The sequence below is a fragment of the Pholcus phalangioides genome, unplaced genomic scaffold (assembly GCF_987345545.1).
Source record: "Pholcus phalangioides strain wild (caught in Gottingen) unplaced genomic scaffold, Ppha-v1.0 ptg000003l_1, whole genome shotgun sequence".
NCBI lineage: Eukaryota > Metazoa > Arthropoda > Arachnida > Araneae > Pholcidae > Pholcus > Pholcus phalangioides.
The window spans coordinates 47,973,816-47,991,456 of record NW_028301596.1 but is presented as its reverse complement, the minus strand read 5'-3'; the positions used below and the strand labels follow the sequence as shown (position 1 = coordinate 47,991,456).

The following is a 17,641-nucleotide window of genomic DNA, read 5'->3' as shown; positions in this document are numbered from 1 at the left end:
TGCTATATATATTGTGCAGAAGAAATACCTCCTCTCCCCATGTCTAAAATATACTTTCATATGAACCTCAGTTTACACAGAGAACAAATCTCTTTCTGAATTCTGTAAGTAACAGTAGAAATGGAAGCAAGTATGTATATGTATTATACAGATTTAATATCAAGTTTTGCAAAAGAAAACTTAAAAACAAAAACATTATTTTTGCTTTTCATAAGATTTCCTAGAATCAAAGATAGATAAGGACTGAAAGGACTTAGTAAAAGGTAGGAAAACACTATTATACACAACAAAATGAGATGTGAAAATCAATGCTACGAATTGTATGAAAAATTATTTTAACATGAATAAAATAAGATTTTAATAATAAAAAAAACTTATAAATCTCTGAGAAATAGTCCTCCAACCATGAGTTGCCCACCAGGCTTATCCATGGCACATGAGAACTACTAAAAAAAGTTGCTATGCAACAATAGTAACAGCTATGTTGGCCATTTTTGACAATAAATTTGGACATTTGTGAGCACTGCCCAAATAAAAAATTACACATGTACCCATAGCATATGTAAAGGTTGAAAACTATTGCTCAAGAGAGAGAGAGAGAGACAATCAATCATTATAATTAAGTAGTTACTTCTGAAAAAGAATGAATTTGAGGATTATGGGGTACGTATATCTAGTAATCCTTTCGAGTACCATGAATTATTACATAAACAAGCAGTCTTTACATGCTTGTTTGTTATGCTATTAATACAAATAATAAAAACCCTTAATCATCATCCTCTAAACTGTGAAAATGGTATTTTCATTTAAATACTACGATAAATAAGACAAGAAATTATGACCTTTCTAACTAAATCATAATAAAAAAGAAAAGCAATTAAAATCAAATGAAAAAAAATCATAAAAATAAAGCCATTCTCTGGCAAAGATATCAAACTGTGAATTCAAGATTTACAAAAACCTAACACACAAACAGAATTCACATTTTCACACACTCCGTCTAATAAAAGATTTCCAAAATGATAAATTTTCAGTAAGATTTGTGACCGTATCACAACTCGGTTGTTAATTTTACAGGCAGCTTTGGAAGAAAAAGAAAATTTAGTGAAAACACTATCGTATTATTTTACAAGTACATTTTCATATTTTTCAACGTATACAAAATATCAAAGTGGCATACAACAAAAATGCCAACTCTTGAAACAAAGGCCATATCATTCACCAAGTTTCTTCATAACGTATAAGACCACAGTCTGCGAAGCAGGTAGTAATGAAAGTATGATGAAGTCAAGAAAAATATGTGAATAAAACCTAGCCACACGCTGTTCATCTTAACAGGATGAGTTCTTGCGGGTCTGTGGTTATTGTCTTTGCATTGACTACTTGGCAGCTGAGGGAAAACCCCTGTGCTGTAATATTCATTAAGGAGTTCCTCTTTTTCGGACCAACGTTTATAAACCCAATCTCTTAACGAGTCCATATCTTCTGACGGCACATTATCAACAGGATAGCAACGGTAATGGATGTGCGTTATGCATGGTGGACGGGAAGCAGTGCATATAGTAAGTAGATCTAATGGTTTATTGCCATCTGGATAGCCAATAGTGACATCTATGACCCATTTTAGAGGTTCGATCTTATCTTCACGACCTGAAAAATTAATGAAGTTTTATTTTGAAAAGGGTGAAAAAAAACATTTACTGCCAGATAGCATGACAGATTAAAATAAAGACTAAAAGAGAAAAAAAATTTAAAAATTTACTGGTTTTGGATTTTTCTTTTGGCATGTTAAATTTCATGCACAAAATTTACTTGCATTTAATTCCAAAACTTTGCTAATAAAAGTAAAACTTATAAAGCAATTAAATAAACAACAAAACATAGTTTTAAAAATGTGTCTATTAGCCATGATCTTGTATTAACCTGCTTCATTCTAAGCAAGTTATAATACATATAAAATGCCATTATTGCTGACTTTATTTATACAATAATATTGGCCAAGGCCTATACATGAGAATGCGGTTGATGGTGACAGAAAAAATGTTTCACATTTTTCGAAAATATAAATGGTGTGGGTGAATCAACGACAGTGGAGGGGAGAAAATTCCAGCCAGCTATGGTATGCGGAAAAAAGCTAAATTTATAAAAAAGAAAAGGCCAAAATATTCACTGACAAGATTGAACAAGAACTACTGTATTTTAACATGTATGAGGAACCTCTTTTTGACAAAAATTATGTCTCAAAAATAGGGAGGGTTTCTTACACACGGATAGTAAGCAACAACATGGATGGTACTCCACCTTCTAACCAAATCATGGCCTGCCTGCTCTGTCTCGATGAAGAGATATAAGCTGAAGGTCGAAGAAGGCTTGGGCCATTCTGAAAAACATTGGATAGTACTGAGGATGACGCAATTTTAGATGAGAGTGACTCGGATGTTGTAATGAACTAGTTGATGTAGCTGATTGTGACACATCAGATAAGGATGATGAAGAATTTAATAGTTTTATGATGAATAAAAAATACCTTTTTATATCTTAAAATAAATATCTTTATTGAAAACTTTTTCAAAACTTTTAAGCCCAAAAAATCAGGGGTTCCTTATACATGTTAAAATACGGTAAGCTGAACAATTTTTTCTGTATACAGTGGAATCTCAATAACTCGACACATGAATAACTCGACATATATTATTTCCTTGTGTGTTTGTAGTTGGCACAATAATAATTTCAATGTGGGGGAAACTCTTTAAGTCCACATATGTTTGGCTCAACTCCGCTTAAGTGGACCACGATTTTTGTCCCTTTACCACGACTGGTTTTATACAATTGCCCATGTGTTACCAGTTATAAGAATTTTTTGGCATTGTTTATGGGTATTTCGAAATCGTTTGTTTCTTAATTCTCTATGATGGGTCCCATTTATGCATTGGGGTGGGGCAGGGGGGGGGGGGGGTGCTTGTGAAGAATGAATGTTTGAAACCTCTTGACTGGCTTATCATTTTAGTGGCGTTTATAGGACGGGTCTTTCAATCTTTTCATGGTCAAAGAAAGTGTGGATATTGTCAACAACATACGATCTCATCTATTGAGAGTTTCGATATGGAGTTGGAGAGAATGTCTTTGGCGGAACTCGGTTTTAGAAAGTTGTGTTCTTGGAATGATTTCGTGGAAAAGGAGTAAAAGAAAAAGAGCTAAAGCCTGTGGTTGGACGCTGAATATATCATTTGGTTTTCATCATGAGTATCGACGGCCATGAATACAATGGCTTCACACGAACTTCATACTTTAACTTTAAATTAAAGGTTGAAATTTTGAAAAAAAACTAGAATTAGGGAGAAACTCGGAGTGAACTCACCAAAGAATATAGAGTTGCATGGAACACATTTCAACATTTGGAAAAATAAGGAAAAAATTTTGTCAGCATTTGAATCTTCTTATGAATCGAGAAAAAATCAGACTTCGGTGATATAGAATAAGCAACTCTTTTGTGGTTCAAATCCGTTAGATCTCACTCAATCCCATTATCAGGACCAATAATTCAAGAGAAAGCAAAAAATTTTGCAAAAAGTCTCAATCAAGGTGATTTCACTGCAAGCAGTGGATGGTTGACCCGATTCAAAGAATGCCATGGGATTGTTTTTAGGAAAGTTAGTATTAAAAATTAGTTATCATAAAGCACACATCTCTCAAAGATTTACAAAATGTACAGCCACATAACACTCAATTTATTTTTTCAATATTTCTTTTAGAAATATCATCTTTCTAACAGTTGTAATACATCAGTTGCTGATGCATTTGTTTCAATGTTTAACATTTTGTGGAGAGAGCGCATCTGCATCTCAAGAAACTGTTGAAAATATTAAGAATGGTATTCTCAAACCAATGATAGAAGAGTATAAAGATGCAGATGTGTTTAATCGTGATGAGAAAGGTTTATTTTTTCTGTTTTTGTCTAATCAAAATCCTGCCTTCAAAGGAGAAAAATGTGAAGGATGTAAAAAACACAAAGATCGTTTGACAGTTCTCTTGGCAGCAAACTCTCTGACGGATCGGAAAAATTGAAACCATTAGTTACTAAAAAATCAAAAAAAATCAGTGCTTTTAAAAATATTAAAACTCTTTTAATTTTATCTTCATTTTATTTATTTTGGATAACTGCACTGCTCATATCCAATAATATACTTGATTATTTTTCATGAGGTAATTTTTTTTATGTGTTTCGATTTTATTATGAAACAACTCTGAATCAAAATTAATGAGAATTAGCATTTTATTTAATGGAATTGTTTGAATGTGAATAATTACGTATACAAAAGCGATCGGACAAAAATTTAGAGTGAAACCCTGCTAACTCGACATTCGCTTAAGTCGACATGTTTGTCAATACTTTTGGGGTGTCAAGTTACCGAGAGTCTACTGCATATGTGTGTTTGATCCAACTGATTTACACTCAGTTTGACAAATAGGTAAAAAATTGATAAATAATTCAAGGAATTGAAAAAAATCACAATAATTTTTTTGAAATCAAGTACCTTTCAAAAGTGGATGACAATCATGTGATAAAAGATTCCTTATTGTTCTTGGATGGAGAGTGTTAAGAATAACATGCATAGCACCTACCCTGGGCAATGTAACTCGCTCAAGTATAGGAAAATTGTTTTTCCTTGCATAACTGGAAACAAAAAAAAAAACCTAATCAACTACAGAATCAGACATGCATAATTGATAATGTATTAATGTCCACAGCCAAATTAGTTTTATTAAATTTGTGTCTAGGTAGGAATTAGTTATCATAAAGCACACATCTCTCAAAGATTTACAAAATGTACAGCCACATAACACTCAATTTATTTTTTCAATATTTCTTTTAGAAATATCATCTTTCCAACAGTTGTAATACATCAGTTGCTGATGCATTTGTTTTATATTTTTGACATGAACAAAATGTAACTGTATGGCTGTTTTTAATCACTGTTTCTCTGATATGAATTTCAATCTCTCTCAGTATAAATCAGTTCACAGAAGTCTACAAAATCAGATGAGAAAACTACAATCAGGATAAGTTGATTTAAATCATGTTTTTGTTTAACTGCCAATTTAAATCAGTTAAGTTTAATATTATATCAAGCAATTTTAAACAATATGATTTTTTTCTAACTTCTGTGATGATAATAGTCTTAAAAGTAAAACGATAATCTGATTTGAAACATTGAAAATAAGCCAAAAGTTCAGGATTAGAGAAGTAACTTAGAAAAGTTTAAGATAAGAAGTGATAGAAAAATTACCTGAAAATTATATATATATATATATATATCAATTTATATTTTATTATGTTCATAGAATGCTAGCAAGAAATTATAAATCATGAATTTGTTGGATATAGTTGGTAAGATAATTTCTTTGCATCAAAGGTTAAATAAATATTGTACATTTTAATGCTAAATTGTATGAAAATGCAATTGTGGTGGAAAAGAAACACATTTTGATGCATAACTGAAACAAAAGTGGTGATAACAAAATCAAAATACAGTAACGAAAATATGTGTGAGATTAATTCTTATAAAACTCTGTGAAGAGATACACTTTCACATCTTCTGTGATACCCCCCCCCCCCCCCATTCAAAGAGCTTGTGTCAGCTTTTGTGATTGGGAATGTATTTTTTTCAACCATATGCGGCGAACGCTGACATAAAAAATACTAATTAAGGCATGTATTATTTCAAGTTAGACATGTAAATTTTTTTAGATTCGTTCAGTCTTTTAACCAATATATATTTATGGTTTCAAATACAGTGCATTCTATTCAGGGCAATCAGCATCACAGGGCCATACAATAAAACTTATATTCTTAACTTTTTGTGGGCCCCTGGGCCATAAACTCCTTTCCATTTATTAAAGAATTTATATGCTGGAAACATTTTATACACACAATAAAAATTCACACATTATTAGCATTAGGGTGAGTTAAAGATATTGGAATTGTGAGGATGGAAAAATCTGACTACATAGAGAAGTTTGACTAAGAGATGAAGTTTGTTAGAAATTTGTTTTGGTCATCAATCAAGGTAGCAAAGCATCTCTCTCTTTTTGCTCTCATACATGTTCTCGATTGTTGTTTTACCACATGTTTCAGCAGAACTAAAAGCCCAAAAACTTTTTAAACTACAAAAACTTGATAAAAACAAACTTCTCAAGTGAGAACAAACATCATACTTTATGACTACAAGAAACTATAGGGTGCAAGATAACATATATTATGTATAGAATATTTTTGACAGGAATTTTTTAGTAGATATCAATAAAACAGAAGATGAATGATGAAAACCAACTCTTACTTTGTACTTGTTTCCTTTCGTTTTGATAAAAATCCACCTTCTGGGAATAAAATTATCCAACTTCTGTTGCGAACTAAATAATTATTGAGCAAGTGATTAGTTAACTTCATTTTTTGCTGTTCTCTCACATCTTTGCCCTGGAAAAAGAAAAACTATTTACGTATGAAGCATCATCACATTGCTTTAATTTTTTCAATTATTATTAAGCTTGCTTGAAGAAAAACAAAGAGATTACCCTGCTTATAATTGGCAAATCCAAAAATGTGCTTTTGAAAATTTAAATATGAAAGCATTTTGCCTGTGAACTATTATGCCCAAAAAAGTGCTTGGATGGACCTAATAATTTTTCCAGAATGGTTCCACAAAGTTTTTGTGTCTCAAATTAGAGCTCATATGGCAGAAAAGCGATTGCCGAAGGAAGCACTGCTGTTAATAAACAATGCCCTGACACACTCCTCTTGTGAACTCAAAAGTGATGATGGCAAAATAACATGCCTCTTTCTCCCAGTGAATACAACTCCACTTATACAGCCTATGGACCAGGGCATAATTGGAAAATATGAAGCAATGTTACAGAAAATCTTTTATCGAAGGCTTGCTTTCATCTGATGATACCATGATTGTCCAAAGAATTTTGTAAGAGATACAATGTAAAGGACGCTATTTTCAACCTCACAACTGTCTGGACTGACCTTTTATAGAAGTTTATATTGATCGTTTTGTAAAATTAAATGCAATATGTATGTATTATTCACCTTTAAAGGATTTTATTTTTATTTTCGTCTCAAGCCCGCAGCGAAATCAAGTCGTTGTACATATGTATTAAGATATTTCTGTTATCTGTCACAACTCTGGTCCGGATGATGATGGTTAATCAAAGTTTTACTGTATTGACGTTGTGAGACAAGCGTGGAGACGGTCCACAATATTTTTGTGAACAGTTGGCTGATCTGATCTATGACATCTCTTAGTGGTACATTTGTGAGGAGTGATGTGACGTCAAAACTGACAAATATTTGGTTGGGCTGAAGCACTATATCACTAATCTTTTCAATAAAATGTTTCGAGTCCCTGATGAAGTTTACACTACATATTTCAGTTGGAATGTCACAACTACATATTTCAGTTGGAATGTCACAACTACATATTTCAGTTGGAATGTCACAACTACATATTTCAGTTGGAATGTCACAACTACATATTTCAGTTGGAATGTCACAACTACATATTTCAGTTGGAATGTCACAACTACATATTTCAGTTGGAATGTCACAACTACATATTTCAGTTGGAATGTCACAACTACATATTTCAGTTGGAATGTCACAACTACATATTTCAGTTGGAATGGTGAATATTATGAACATACTGAAAGGGTGGCGATGGGCAGCCCAATCAGCCCGGTCGTGGCTAACTTCTATATGGAAAGATTCAAGGCCTGAGCTTTGGCGACAGCACAATACCAGTCATCAACCTGGTTTCCATATGTGGACGACACATTTGTTATATGGGGTCATGGAGAGGAAAAACTTGAAGAGTCCCTAGTTCATCTGAACACTATACATCATAACATCAAATTCACAATGGAGAAAGAAGAGGGGACCCTTCTATTTCTAGATGTTCTGGTCATGAGGAAATGTAATAGACTGGGCTGTACAGTATACCGTAAAAAGACGCACACTGACAGATACCTGCACCGGGAGTCTAATCTTCATCCTGCCTGGAAGCAAGGTATGATCAAAGCTCTGGTGGAAAGGGCAAGAAGAATCTGTGAGCCAGAAAATTTTGATGAAGAAATATTACACCTGATTAGGACCTTCCAGGCCAATGGATACTTTATGGGGGATGTAATGAGGGTCATACATCCAAAAAATGCCTCACGGAAAGTAGAAGAACCAGCGACTGGAAAAGCGTTTCTCCCTTACATTTCCGGAGTTACGGACAGAATTGGATGACACTTCAGAAAATTTTGCATGAAGACCATCTTCAAGCCAACCAAAACGCTAAGCAAATGCCTCAGGTCGGCCAAAGATCAACGGGATGGACTAAAAACAGCTGGGGGGTTACCGTATCCCGTGTGGTTATGGAGAAGTGTACATAGACACTACAAAAAGATTGTTATCAACAAGATTAGAGTCGAGCGCAAACAAAATTGTAGACTGGGTCAGGTTGACAAGTCAGCCATAGCAGAGCATGCCCTGATCAAGGATCACAAAATCCTCTTCGCGAACACCCAAGTGCTATCTAACATGAGATATTTTCTACGTATTTTTAGAGAAGCAATCAAGATTCAAAAGCACAAGAACTGCTTCAACAGAAAGGAAGAGAGGGTGAAAATCAACATTGCTTGGTTTCTCATTTTAAAAATGATGAGATTGAAACCCAAGCATTATCCAGACCCTTAGGAACAACTTCGGCCAATGGGAAAATCTGGCTCAACAGAAAAATCCTTACAAGGCAGCGTGACTCAAGCAGGGAGAAGGCGTAAGTAGTAGCCTTTTGCCCACCGTTACGTAATTCTTAAAAATCTTCGCCACTCATGCAAATGAAATGACGAAAGACAAAAATTATACTTCACGTCAGCCAAAAAAACCAGAAAACTTTTAAACTGAATTGTAATTTACACGATGGTCCCAAAGCCTTTTTTGTTTCAAAAAAGGCTGACATAAAGATCTTCTGAGCTTCTGCAAAGCTTGTAGTGAAAAGAACTTGGTTTTGTTTTCATGGATACTTAGCATCTAATTTGAATACACATTTCAAATTCTGAACTTGAGGTAAGAAAAAGTTTCAGGTTTTATCATTTATTAAATGCAACAAAAAAACATGCGTGTGTGTGTGTGTGTGTGTGTGTATATAAATTATAAACACATTAATCCTGAACCTGAAGTATACCATACATTTTCACAAGTGAATTCAGCAAGTGCTGAAATAGCATTTACATGTGAACAGAGGTAATGTGCATTGGACATACTAGAAAACTTTCCAGACAAATACATATTACAGTTTATCAAAGCATAAAAGATTAAAATATTTGATATACCTGAGTAATAAAATAATCGCCATGAGTTACAGAAACAAGTCCAAAGTTTGTGTACCGAAACATACGGTCCATAACCCACATCACAGATTCAAGAAGACTGCTTTTCTCTTGGAATGCTGCCATGAGCATTGGAACATCGGCAGTTGATTGATGATTGACTATCAAGAGGCATCTTTGATCAAGGCATTCTGTAATATCTTCACCAACCTCTTTGACTTTAAAAAAAAGTTTTTTTTTTAGAAAGACATGGTTCATATATTAACTAGTTAAACTAATTTAAACGCAATTTAAATCATTTGCAATTTTTGTGATTTGATCTCATAAGAAATTCATAGCTATCCTTTAAAAATATTTAAGTATCTTAAAAATAAAAATTTAGATATTTACATCTCAAAGAAATGAAATTAGACAGCTGCTCAGAAAGTAAAATTTTATTTTCTGCAAAAAATTACAATGAAGGTTCATGAAACTTTCATGTTACATTAAAATGTCTCAGTCAATTGCTAATTTTTTGGTACAGCTCAAAAGATACCCATAGTGTTGCAGCAAAAGTAGTAACCAATAACAGTTTTCAGTCATTATTATTTACATTATTGTCATAGTTGGACCTGAACATTTTTATATCTATACCAGGAGTTATTTTACACACACACACATATATTTTTTATTTTATTTCACAAATTTCCCAGGAAAGCCAAAAGCATATATATATATATATTCTTTAAATACGGTCAAAAATTATGTTTTTTTCGGTTGTCTATGGTTCAGTGATCCCTTTCCGTGTTGTTAGACAACTGACACGATTTTACAAAATTAGTCATCCTAAGATTTCAATTTATTCATCAAACATCCTTTAAAAATATTTAAGTATCTTAAAAATAAAAATTTAGATATTTACATCTCAAAGAAAGGAAATTAGACAGCTGCTCAGAAAGTAAAATTTTATTTTCTGCAAAAAATTACAATGAAGGTTCATGAAACTTTCATGTTACATTAAAATGTCTCAGTCAATTGCTAATTTTTTGGTACAGCTCAAAAGATACCCATAGTGTTGCAGCAAAAGTAGTAACCAATAACAGTTTTCAGTCATTATTATTTACATTATTGTCATAGTTGGACCTGAACATTTTTATATCTATACCAGGAGTTATTTTACACACACACACATATATTTTTTATTTTATTTCACAAATTTCCCAGGAAAGCCAAAAGCATATATATATATATATATTCTTTAAATACGGTCAAAAATTATGTTTTTTTCGGTTGTCTATGGTTCAGTGATCCCTTTCCGTGTTGTTAGACAACTGACACGATTTTACAAAATTAGTCATCCTAAGATTTCAATTTATTCATCAAACATACAATTTTAGGTGCCAATGCTAATTTTCTAGTCAACCTTATATCTCGGTTTGGTCAAGCTATGATCTATACAAGGATATGTTTAATTGAAATCAAACATAATTTGTAGCCATAGCATACGGCCTACTACAAGAATGCATAACAGTTTTAATCAGTAGGCCAGAAATGTGATTTGGCTACTGCTCACACACCACAAACTAGTGTACCTATTGTGTGGTGTGAATGCTTTATTTTATAGAAACAGCTTACTTCAAGAATCAAACATGAATTTGAAGTTGCAAAAACAAATAAACACCTTTTTTAAAAATGTTTCTCGCTCACTGCTCTAAAAATAATGAATTTATTTCAGTCGACAGCTCATAATCGTAGCAATAAATACGATGCTTTTATGTATGCAAAAAGTGTACAAAATTATGGAAATATATTTTAAGACTACTTTCATAGAATACAATATAAATAATGACATGAATGGGAAATATTCGGATAATTTTAGTTGCAGCTAAAACAAATCAGACAGACATTTTTTCATGATGTCATGGTACAAAAAATAGACATGTATTAACTTCTTGGGAAACGGCGGCAAAATATAAACATTTAATCCATAGGGCTGCCTGGAAGGACGTCGTGTCCCTTGGGGCCCAAAATAATTATTATGTGTTTAAGTCTTGTCCTTTCTATACGTGGTTTGTGTTTGCAGATAAAAAAAAAAAAATTGTGGGCTGAAGGGTGTGCACCTCTGATATAGAACTTCTGAAAGCTACTTTACATTATGTCAACTCAACTAACTGCAGAGATTCAATTTTTTCAAGCAATGTACTACAACATTTTGCCTTTAGACATTCTAAAAGTTATCTCATTAATGATAACAGTATTATATAACCAACATTTGAGTCTAAATACCAAATGGGAAATGTATGCTAAGCGTGTTTCTATGTTCAGATTCTCAGAAGGTGGGAGAAAGAAAGCTTTATTTATACTCCGTAGCAAGACTTTTAAGTAGAGTCTTTTGAAAAAATCGAAAACTCAAGGAGGATTTCTATAATATGTCAGAAACTCCAACAGACACATGACTAGTTTTACAAAGCCAAAATTATGCTAATGTCTTAACAAGGTATTTTCAGATGAGATGATTTATAGATTTTATTTAAAAAAATATTTGAAAAACAAAAATTATCATGATTTCCGGCTGAAATTTGTAAAAAAAATTTGTGAAAGGTGTGTTTCGGTAAATGACTCATTCGTTACAGGCAATCAAAGTATTACAGGTGGACAGTACAAAATCAAAGAGACATGGAAAACATTTGTTACACATGAAACTTTGTTTTCGGAAGATTTGACTGCTACAAGTTCACATTCACAAATCTAGCAATCTGTGGACTGTTAAATTTTCAAAAATGTAATATTTCAGTTCAACTGAATATGTACAAAAAAAAAGAGCAGAGGCATGCTAACATGGTAAATTTCAAAACGCACTTCAAAATCTATGCTGCAAATCTGAAGAAACCAGATTATCGATGGCTGTATTTTTTAATGCCATTTCATATATGCATTATTTTATTTGCTATTTTGGAATATCCACACGAAACGTAAAAATATTTTGAAAAAAAAAGAAAGAATTACACTGAAACTTACTTTGTAAATATTTTCATCAAATGTGAAAAAAAAAAGAAATCAAAGTTTACTTACTATAATACTTGGCTTCCCAGCTCCATGAAGCTACCATAGCCAACAACCACTTGTAAAGAAAGCCTTCAACAAGCCAATAAAAAGGATGGTTTATGATTCGCAATGGTAGAAGTATCACCCAAGTCCAGATCAAATATGTTGGAATGCAGCTCAGGTTAGTTGCAACTATGAACAAGACACGCAGGGACTTTTTGACAACGACTGGTACATGGGTGTAATCCATGGCTTCAAATACAATGGGAAATAAAAAGAATAAACAATTAGTTTCACTTGAATAACTTGAAGAATTTAGTGTAAAAAAATATCAAATTTTTCATAAATCATTCAAATTAATTTGTACACTCATATGGAAAAAAAGACAAACAATTATCAGGATTTTTTTTTCTGAATACTCTGTCGATAATTCATCCTTTAAGTCTTTTACGTTCACACAAATAAAGTGAACACCTTGTGTGTCTGTTTAACCCTTTAAGCAACATTGATGAGATATCAATACTAAAATAAAGAGCCTTTAAGGAGGCGAGATAAGTCCAGATATTTTGCAAAGTTTATTCCTCAATTTAGCACTCTTCCCTATACCCCTTACTTTGCACCTGCTGAAAATCAGATGAAAGCCTACTGAATTAAGAAAGCTATGCCATTTTATAGGGGCTGTAGTGATTTCTGCTATGCCACTTAAAAGGTTAATGTGTATATCATTAGCACAGACAATTATTTTTCAAGTCTTTTTTGGTGCCCAAAATCGAAATAGTGACTAAATGCATGCTGCAGTTCGCGAGGAGGGATGGTGGTTTGAATTCTTGCACAGGTAATTGAATTTTCTTTAATGAATTCATCTTAGCATAAACAGTTGTCAAAAGAGTTTATGTCAAGCAATTCTTTGTTAGATTGGTTCAGGGATGCAGTGCCATCTTAACGTATGGGTAGTTTGGGTCGTGCCTTGGGGGCCTCAAGAGAAGAGGGGGGGGCCCCCATAAAAATGAGATCTGGTTGAAATTTTTTAGAATTAACCAGGTGGAGCCCATGAAAAATCACTTGGCCTGGGGGGCCCATGATGCTCTTAAGACGACCCTGCAGGGATACCGCGGATAAACGTTGATTAGAGAAAGGGGTGCCTCGAGTGCAAAAAGTTTGAGAACTGCTGCTTAAAAGAAAGAAAAATTTTCACATCTTTTATAGTGTAATGGTCAGGTGCATTTGCTTAGCTTCTGAGAGTGTAACGATACAGAGCCACAGTGGATGGGGAGAGAGACTGTTCTCAATTCAGATAAGTGCTTATTAATCTAAATCATAGTTTCTCCAACTTTTCATTCCATCACTCTCTACTTCAAATTTTTTCCTCTCATCATCTCCCCCCCCCCTAACTCAAGCCAACTCATAGGATCCTGTAGTGAACCCTTAGCTTCTATCATCTCCTGGACCCTTCCATCACCACCCCTTCAGGGAGCAATATTGCTCACTTTGAGAAACACTGATCTAATTCATGATATGTTCAGATTTTGTTTCATTGTGCTGGATTGCTTCGTGTACTTATTAAGATAACGGATGTGACAAATGGTTCATCACAAGAGGATGATGGTCTGATTCCCCCATGGAGTAAGTCATCCCTGCATAAGCCATATTCTCTGACTAAACCTTTGCACTGCAGTTTAGATTGACTGGCAGAGTCGCAACTAGATACTCAATCAGAAGAGGAGAAAACCATACCTGCACCCACTTGTGTTCAACAAGCTTTTGCCAGCAGGCAAAAGTTTAATTTGCAATCCCTGCATTTTTCCCAGGACGGTGTACGAAAGACCCACCTTCTTTCCCTTATTATCTAGCAAAGAATTTGGCAGTTTCATTCACTGGATTCACATCATGAGGAAATGGGATTGAACCTCGCTTACAATATACAAGGTGTACAAGTATGAAATGCGGATTCCAGAAAACAGATGGTGCACCAATGCAGTTTGTGCTATAAAGATTTGACACTGCGCCATCTTGTTGTGTGTGTCAAAATCAACAAGTGTCAGATGCGCACGAGTGATAAATTGGAAAAGTGGGTGCATAGTGTTGTATTGTTATGTTTAATATGTCGAAAGTTATACTGAACAAAGAGCATTCGCGGACAGCATTAATTTTTTTGTTTTCATTTGAAGAAAACTGCTGCTGAATCATACCGATTACTTCGAGAAGCTTATGGTGAACATGCTCCATTGCAAGATACATGTGAATGATGGTTTTGGTGTTTCAAAAGTGGCGACTTCGATGTTGCAGACAAGGAACATGGAAAACAGCCAAAAAAAAAGATGTGGAATTGGAAGCATTGTTGGACGAAGATGATACTACACAGACACAAAAACAACTCGCAGAGCAATTGGGCGTTAATCAACAAGCTGTTTCCAATCGCAATGCCCCATGACAATGTGAAATGCTCCTTGAAAATGTTCAATGGTCAATGTGCAATGCTCCATCACATATGGCAAAAGCGGTTTGCGGCACGTTGGAAGCACTCAGCTGGAAGTTCTACCCTATGCGGCTTACTCACCAGACTTGGCTCCTTCCGATTACCACTTGTTTGCATTGATGGGTCACGCACTTTCTGAGCAGCGCTTTGGTTCGTACGAAGATGGGAAAAAATAACTCGATGAATAGTTCGCAGCAAAAGGGGAAGATTTTTACTGGCGTGGTATTCACAAATTTCAGGAAAGATGGGGGAAATGCATAACAAGCAATGGGGCATACTTTGAATAAAGCACTTTTTATCATTCTTCCGAATTTAACGTGTTTTTTTTTTTTAAAAAAATCCGCATTTCATACTTGTACACCTGGTAGTGGTGGTCGGCTGAAGTTGGTTTTCTGTGATTATCAACTTTGAAGCACGAATGCAAGCTGACCTCCCCGTTAACAAGTCTCACCGCAAGAGCGCAACAGGCCTGCAAGATAAGATTATTCAATCATTACACTTCATTCATAGTCTGAAAAATACATGGCAGTGTTACAACAAGCACTGCACAGAAACAAACTTCACGTTAGGTTCCCAACACGAACACACACATTCTACCCTGCACCAATTCATTGAAAATTCTAGAGAAATGTGGATGAGATGCATGTGGTTTAGTAACTGTCAATATGCAAACCAAATGAAATTTTTCTTTAATTATTTTCGCTATCATAAACTACTCCCTATATAAACATGAACACATCAAGTAAGATCAGACTATATTGCTAAGCTGGGGTGTACATGGACGTGGTAGCCCAGGTCGATAAGATACTCGCCTAAAGTACTGAAGTGTCGTGAGTTTGATACCCGGTTCGTCTTTGACAGAAACTGTTATGACACAGGAATACAACAGAAACATGACCACGCTAAAAAAATATTGCTACTGCGGGGAGTCCCATACAGAGAAACTAGTGCAACAACCTTTCGGTGAGTATGAATAACAAGACGGCCGTTCAGAATCAGCAATAAATTGTAGGTCCCAGAGTCTAACTAGCCCTTGTGGGCAGAAAATGACTGTGGTGCGACATGATCAAATGCGGGGTGTGCATGGGACCTACCTCGCTTTTTGGGAGAGTGCGAAACCACAGTGATGGATTGAAGATTGGGGGATCAGTTCAAGGAAAATTGTGAGTTACTAACCTTCAAAGAAGCATTTTAAATTAACAGAACTTGGAAAAATATACAAATATTTAATTTTACAAATATTAATTTTTTTTTTACACAAACATTTCAAATATTAGATCCTCTTGGGAGGCAAGGGGGATTCTATACTGCTTCACTTGCCTACACCACCTTCGATACTATGCAATAGCTATTGTATTGTTGAAACCATAGCTATTACGTAAACATGCCACAGGAAATGGGGGGGGGGATGCCGGTAACTCGATCTTCCCAACGTCACCTGTCATCAAAATGAATTAATGTTATAACACCATAAACATTGCATTTAGGGGGGGGGGAGAAAAAAAACAGCACATACCGATATTTATCTGACGAGATCCAACACAAAGTTGCTCCTTTAAAATCTAAAAAGATTTCCTCAGAATATTCTACTACAATAACGGCTCATGGAAAAATTATATAACACGGGTTCACCCTTAAAACAGACGATTCATCCTTTTCCCCCCCTCTTCGATTATAACATGCGAGGTGTTAGGATGATGATGTACGATACAATCCCATTTCCCAATCGAGACTCCGCTGATATCGGTTCTTCGGTCCTGATAAAGAGCGATTGACCACAATGGGTAGACATTTCACATCACATCAAAACATTGGAGAAAGAAAATACTCCCAAAGGGCTACGGTGGAAGAAGGCGGGAGTGGAAGAGAGGGGACAAAGCAAAACAAACCACAACAAACACAAGAAATCGATTATTTACCTTTTTTTTTTTCAATTTGAAAATTTCTGAAATTAAATTTAAAAAATGATATAAAATTGATTATTTTTTTTAAATTAGATTTTATTAAAATTTAATGCTTTATTTTTTTAAACGTGATTCGTAAAGGAAATAGATTTTTAACTTTTTTTTAAACCTTAAATTAAAAGCAAAGTATAAAAATAGAAAAAGAGTCACAAAAAAAACACACCAAAAGTGAACAAAATGTGCTGAAAGAAAAGTGTGCGTAGTTGTTACAGGTTCTTTCAAATCGAAATACGAGACACATTTTGTCCTTCAAATTATTAGCTTTGAAGTTAGATGGCAGCACCTATTGACTTGCATCATGGTTGATTCGGCAGTGAGCTCTGCATAACTAATTCAGAATCGGCAATGGTTGTTTCGTGCAAAAGAAACCTGTCAGATGCATTGAGAAGAAATATATAAGTTCTCCTCTAAAGCCGGGTTTTCCTAGGAATAGGTTTGTTGCGCAGCGTGAACCGAATTAGACTATTTCGCGCCGACAAAAACGAGTTACATAATCACGCTACGCGTTTGTGTTTTCCTAGCGAGGTGCATCAGATCAGGGCGGCTATATAAAGTACATGGCTTTGGCATCAGCTACTCTGTCGTCTGCATGCTCCGGTTTGAAGGGAAGGGAAATAAAACACACAAGAGTGAAGAGAATATCGAAGACGCATTTGACTCCTCCAGAAGCAGTCGGCCAATCACGCCCGACGTAAAGCGCTGTCGTGAGCCGTATTGCGCTCTGTAGGAAAACAGTCATACTGCTTTTCTAACTGGTGAGTGGACGGCGTGTCGCGCTGGGCGAATCACGTTGCGCGCGGCA

At 34.7% G+C, this 17,641-nt stretch overlaps 1 protein-coding gene across 1 annotated transcript; it reads right to left on the bottom strand.

Annotated features, from left to right (window-relative positions):
* Nucleotides 1-136: 136 nt before the first annotated feature.
* LOC149088735 (acyl-CoA:lysophosphatidylglycerol acyltransferase 1-like) lies at nt 137-16,703 on the bottom strand. Its single transcript, XM_089249486.1, has 6 exons — nt 16,392-16,703; nt 12,427-12,651; nt 9,379-9,593; nt 6,339-6,475; nt 4,536-4,675; nt 137-1,650 (listed from the first exon to the last, which is right to left on the bottom strand). The coding sequence occupies exons 2-6, from the start codon at nt 12,647-12,649 to the stop codon at nt 1,232-1,234; spliced, it is 1,134 nt and encodes a 377-aa protein (XP_089105612.1). The 5' UTR covers nt 12,650-12,651; nt 16,392-16,703; the 3' UTR covers nt 137-1,231.
* Between the last annotated feature and the right edge of the window lie 938 nt (nt 16,704-17,641).

Coding starts and splice junctions, on each gene's coding strand:
- LOC149088735 (XM_089249486.1), bottom strand. CDS start 12,649: ATGGATTACACCCATGTACCAGTCGTTGTCAAAAAGTCCCTGCGTGTC. Junction 6,476..9,378: donor GCGATTATTTTATTACTCAG/GTATATCAAATA, acceptor TTCTTTTTCCAG/GGCAAAGATGTGAGAGAACA. Junction 1,651..4,535: donor TTGTCATCCACTTTTGAAAG/GTACTTGATTTC, acceptor TTAATTTTTCAG/GTCGTGAAGATAAGATCGAA.